This window comes from Spermophilus citellus (genome assembly GCF_964194105.1).
Source record: "Spermophilus citellus genome assembly, chromosome: X".
Classification (NCBI taxonomy): domain Eukaryota; kingdom Metazoa; phylum Chordata; class Mammalia; order Rodentia; family Sciuridae; genus Spermophilus; species Spermophilus citellus.
In genome coordinates, this window is record NC_138190.1 from 101,614,830 (window position 1) to 101,620,829 (window position 6,000).

At 33.8% G+C, this 6,000-nt stretch overlaps 1 protein-coding gene across 1 annotated transcript in view; it reads right to left on the minus strand.

The window, feature by feature from the left end:
- Positions 1–5,779, minus strand: part of KLHL4 (kelch like family member 4) — a 100,520-nt gene extending 94,741 nt beyond the window's left edge. Inside the window, exon 1 of the mRNA XM_081277292.1 lies at positions 5,172–5,779. Coding sequence (XP_081133418.1) covers positions 5,172–5,593 — 422 coding nt within the window. The 5' untranslated portion in view covers positions 5,594–5,779. The remainder of the gene's footprint in view (positions 1–5,171) is intronic.
- Positions 5,780–6,000: the final 221 nt, after the last annotated feature.

The window sequence follows — 6,000 nt, forward strand, 5'->3', positions numbered from 1 at the left end:
CAAGCTACAATTAATGAGAATTTAAGATCAACTAAATGAAGTTCCATTCCTAAACAAACATTAGAAACCACTGCATTAAATTCAAACTATTTGTTGAAATGTTACAAATTTAGTAAAATAATTTAACTACTTATACAACTTTGTTCAACATATTCTAATGCACAGGCAAGAAAATTTAACCTCAATCTTTCTATAAACAATAAAATTGTAGTTTGTTCCTTATCTCTTTTTCTGAAATAGTCTCTCTGAAATAATTCAGTATAAAGTAGGCCTAAATCTGAAAAAAAATCACAAATTATTTTTGCCTTGTATGAAGACTAGCAACAACAACAAAATAATTCCAAGAGATTTATTCTGACATTGTCATGTGATAAATCATAGATGTGATCACCATCTTCACCTTCAAAATTTTTTTCTTAAAAGCATAAGACATGTAAAGTACTTTGTGCCTGGCACATAGTAAATGTTGATAAATGATACCTTTAATTTTTGTTGCTCCATTATTATTGCTTTATTATTGTTATCTTTCCAAATTCATTTTCTACCATTTTTTCTATTGAACCCTCTATTCCAGATGCACTGACTTTCTTGCACTTGAACATAACATGCACAGTCCCATATCAAGGTAATGGAAATTGCTGTTCATTCTTCCTGGAAAACTCTTCCTTCAAGTAGCAACAAAGCTCATTTTTATTTTATGAGAAAAGAATCTTATAGTAAGTTTCACTATTTTCAATTCAGGATTTCCCTCATGCATAAATATTTCCAGGATTCCATGTCACAGATGGGTTTCTGTGAAGGATGAAGATCCACAATGGATTTGTCTCTATCTGAAAATTTTTCATAAAAAAGGAAGTAAACTACCATGTGGCAATGTTTCACAAAGGGCATACGCCTCTGTAAATGAAATATATGATCTGTTGGTTGAATACAAAGATGCCCTCAGAAAAAAATGGCAGCATTATTAAAGGATGACTGAAAAGTTACCTCTGAGGCCAGGAGCCATACACATGATCCTAAAATCACTAATGAACAAAAGGACAGGGCATATTTTATTCTTGTTTGCAAATGCAGAAATGAAAAACTTTTATTAAGTAAATTAAGGTATATTTTAGGCATTAATTAATAGATTGTGTGGGGGACAATTGGCAAAGATTTGTGTAGAAAAAGATGTATGGTAGTTACGAACTTTTTTGCAGAATAGATGCAGTAACCTCTCATTTGCTTCAAATTCTTGAGTCAGCCATCTTGGCTTCTTCTATCATTTCATATAATTCTGCTCATATATCTCCTCATCAGAAAAGCCTTCCAGGGCTGGGGATGTGGCTCAAGCGGTAGCGCGCTCGCCTGGCATGCGTGCGGCCCGGGTTCGATCCTCAGCACCACATACAAACAAAGATGTTGTGTCTGCCGATAACTAAAAATTAAATATTTAAAAAATTCTCTCTCTCTCTCTCTCTCTCTCTCTCTCTCTCTCTCTCTCTCTCTCTCTCCTCACTCTCTCTTAAAAAAAAAAAAAGAAAAGCCTTCCATATCCAAAGGAGCATAACCCATTCATTCTCTTCCCTCTAGTTAATTTTTCTTCATACTATTTATTACAACTTAAATATTATATTTTTGGTTATGTTAATGACCCTCTCAGTTAAAATGTTCATTCCATGAAAACAACTGATTTAATCTGATTTTATTCCTGGAAACTAGAAAAGTACCTGACACAATGGGTGCTCAATAGATGTGGAATGAATTACCAATGAATTCTGTATCTTGCCACCTTCCTTTGGGGTATCATCTAATCCTCCTTTCTTTGGGATATCCACATAAACAGTGATACTTGCTCTTTTTTCTAGGAAATCTTCACTTGAAAATTCAAAAGAGCTCAAGTGGAGAGGGAATTTGGAGTCTTTTCTAACAGTGCAGCACTGGCAAAGATATACAAACTAATATATCAGTAGAGTTGGCAGGGTATGCAAAAGCCTGAATCTTTAACAGATAGAATGAGATCATGATCCCCATTTCTGCCAATTATTTTCAAATAAGCAGTTTTGAGAACCTCAAATTTTGTACTAAGACATGTTCTTGGACCGTAACTAGGTCAGTTGCATTTTAGTCAATATCATCAAACATTTGACTTAGCCAATTCAGTTTTGAAAAATGTTGCCTAGTGTTAACATTGTGGCATCTACCTGAGTACTTATGCAATTGTTTATTTATTAACAACTGCAAAAAATGAAAAAAATAAATATATATATATATAAATATATGGATTCATAACCATATATTGTGTCACAGAAAGTATAATCATAATGTACTACTAAAATGTTTTGTTGGAAGTTATAGCTAAACTAAAAAAAGAACACTTGAGCAAGGTAGTTTCAGAGAAGAAAAGATGCAGAGTCTGTAGATAATTAGGACAAAAAGAAAATGATAATTGAACCTAGGTCTCTAATAGTAAAGCATATTGGTATGTGCATACTTAACAATGTTGAATCAGGATGTAGAGCTTTTCTCAGATATACTACATACTTATAATACAATGCTACAGAAATGTACCTGAATTTTTAAATTTCAAAAACAATATATAATTTTAATATGTTAGATTTAATACCTCTTGAGATACTAACTGTGGGTTATTATGTTATATTGTGTATTTCAAACTTATCCCATTCTTTATTCATTCTCTGTAATACTTATAGAAAATAGAATAGTTAAAGATCCTTACTTTGCATAAGTGTCAGAGCTCATCTCAAACTAATGTGATAATTCTGCATACTTATTACTGTTTTCTTTTTAAAACCAGAGGTGTTATATTGTGGGGATACAGGTTACCACCGCCACAAGCCTTTTATCCTGCTCCCCAATCTTGCTGAAGAAGAAAGGCATTAGAGAGTCAAGACATCAGACAACTGCTTCTTAGTCTTTCCTGGGGCAAGACATAGAGATTCAAATTGGGTAATGAGAGAGTAATAAAGCATCATATTTCATTTAACTTAGTCCTTCCCTTCTGCCTAAGATATACTTAGCATATTTACAAAACCACTTCTTCTTTTAAGAAAATATTTGTTTTCCTCTGAAACCACTGGATAATTAACAGAATAATTTTTAATTTGTTTTTAGTTACACATGGACATATCTTTACTTTGTTTATTTATTTATTTATTAACCCACATGTATGAGGCAAGCACTCTGCCACTGAGCCACAACCCCAGCCCCAACAGAATAATTTTTAAAACATAAAAAAAAATCATCAGTCAAAAAAATCAAAAGAGACTATTTTTTAAAATATATCACATGGTGATACTTTGCATTCAACACCATAGCCAGCATTTTCTTCTAGCATCTAATTTTTTGTAAACATTTCCATGAGGTAAAATCAATTCATGAGTACTCAGAGAATTTTGTCAGGGGAGCACAGTGAACAATTTCAGTTTGTCTACTGTGTGTTAAATGCTTTCATTAATCTCCAAATTCAACATTTTTAAAAATGTTGTTCACAATAAAGAGACATAATTTGAGAAACTGCTGAGTCTAATAATATAGGCTTTATATTATTGTGAAAGTCCTGTTAGGTGTACCAAATGCAACTTTCAATCTCAGTATTTACATACCATTTCCTCGGGTAAACACAAAATACGTTAGAAAATACACACGTGCACGCTTCATTTCTTAAGAAGCTTATATCACAATAAACTAAAGTCATTTCAAAAAATCTTCTATGTGTTTCCATTTCAACAAAACTTAGTTCTTATAAAAGTGTCAGTTGGCACATTTGATTTGTCTTTTGTCATAATGTTACGTTATTTTTAGAGTTTCTCTTTTCAATTTATGGAAGCAAGACAGTGTTCTTAAAACACATTTGGGACAACTTTTATCAAGGAGTAACTCTGCATCCTCCACAGAGACACAATATGCCAAGTTTCCAGATTTCCAAATAAAATTGCATAGCTTTTTGTTGAACTGTTATTTTTAAAAATATTTTATTAGTTGTTGGTGGACCTTTATTTATTTTTATGTGGTGCTGAGAATTTAACCCAGTGCCTCAAACATGCTAGGTAAGCATTCTACCACTGAGTCACAACCCCAGTCCTGAACTGAACTGTTATTTTAAGCAGATCAAAATATGTCTTGCATTTTCAAAACTTAATTACATTGCAAGGGTCTTCATCTGTGTCTAAAATATATTGAGAATATAAAAATTTCTGATAATGAATAAGAGAAGTAGAAACATAAAAATTCACTATATTATATTTGACAATATTAGAGGGCACAATATATATTTTTTTCAACTCAAATAGACCAATGGACACAAAAGTAACATAAAATCAATTTGTTTCTGGACTGTACCCAAACACAATATATTATTTCTTCTTTGATTTTAATGTCCTAAATAGCTGACATATTCCATTTCCTACTTTAAGATCTCATTGTTGTAAGCAACATCTTGTTTTTTAATTTTTTTTAGTTGTAGGTAAACACACTATCTTTATTTATTTTTTTATGTGGTGCTGAGGATCAAACCCAGTACCTCATAAGTACGATGGAGACACTCTGCCACTGAGCTACAGCCTCAGCCCTGTAAACAACATCTTGTTACTTGCTTTATGCAGAATATTTTCATGATTGCAAACTAGTTGTGAAAGTAGCATAACTTGAATGTCAAATGCCAAAGAAAGTTTTCATATCCTCATATACAATAACATAATTTTGTAAGTCCTTATTATAACTGTGTATTAAGCAATAGACAAGGATATGCTGAGCAGCCAGAGCCTTTATTTTGTCCAAGTTAGTCTAACTCACAAAATCAGGAAAAATTCTCGTAATTTATCACACTTGCTCAAAGAATCACAACTATTTGAACATCTGAACCACAGAGGTATTTTTTAAAAATTAAAAATTATAAAAATATCTCTTAAAACTGGAACAATTCTTAATGGAGTGGGGATGGAACAGGAGAAATAAACTCACTACCCTAAAATTAATTTCATTAATTATCAAAATAGATGCGTTATTACAGTTTTCCTTTATAAACTTAGAGGAGGGAGTTTCTTGGAGACCTTGATTGGCTGCATAAAAACTCAAGAGATTATTATAACACCTTCTATTTAAACCTGAAAGTTTTAGAGAATAAGTTAAAATAGTCTATGACTTTCATTTATATAACCCAAAACTCCTACCTTGCTTTAGAATCTTCTTTGTGGTTATCAGGCTTCATCTTCAAATTTTGTGAATGTTTATCACAATCTTCTTTGAGCAAATTCTCCTCTGATCCTCCTTTAGGACTATTTTTATTTGATTGAAGGTGTTCTCTTAGGTTTTGCTGGTGCCAATTCTGAAGGGCTCTTTGATGAGCAGCAGCCGGTCCCGACACTGGTGTCAGTATATTGTAGTGGACAGGACTGTTGCCTTTCTTCAGTCCGTTTCTGTCCCGAGAGTGGTTCTTCAACCTGCCCTGAACCGGGGTCCCTCTATGCTCATATCCTTCCTGCTGAAGGCAGCTTCCAGTGTTAGGCGAACCTTGAGAAGGGTGACTGAACCACCTCCAGCGCAGCCTTAAGATTTGTTTCACATCAAATTCTTTCTTGCCGGACACAGACATTGTTGCAAAAGGAAAGACAAAGCCTTCTCTAACAGAAAGGAAACCGAGCCTTTGTTATCTCTTGTTTCTCTGCCTCTTCTGCAAAACTAACAAAAGCACAAGAGAGCAGTCTTTCTTGCTTTCTCTCCCCTCCCCCTCTGCCTGTGATACACTGTGAATACTTCTAGCCTTCTAGCTGAAGCAGAAAGCTGCTGCTAACAGTGTAGGTGGGAACCCATACTGACAGGATGATGAGGTCAGACCTTAAACAAGTAAATCAGCTTAGCACAGGAAAGCAGCTACCACAACACACCCCAGCTGCTAGATTTTCAAGCTCACAAGCCCTCTGTCTGGACTTGCAAATGTCTAGCCCAGCTTCTTTCCTACCAAAGCCCAGTAGCTGCAGCCTAAACATAAGCAAGTGAATT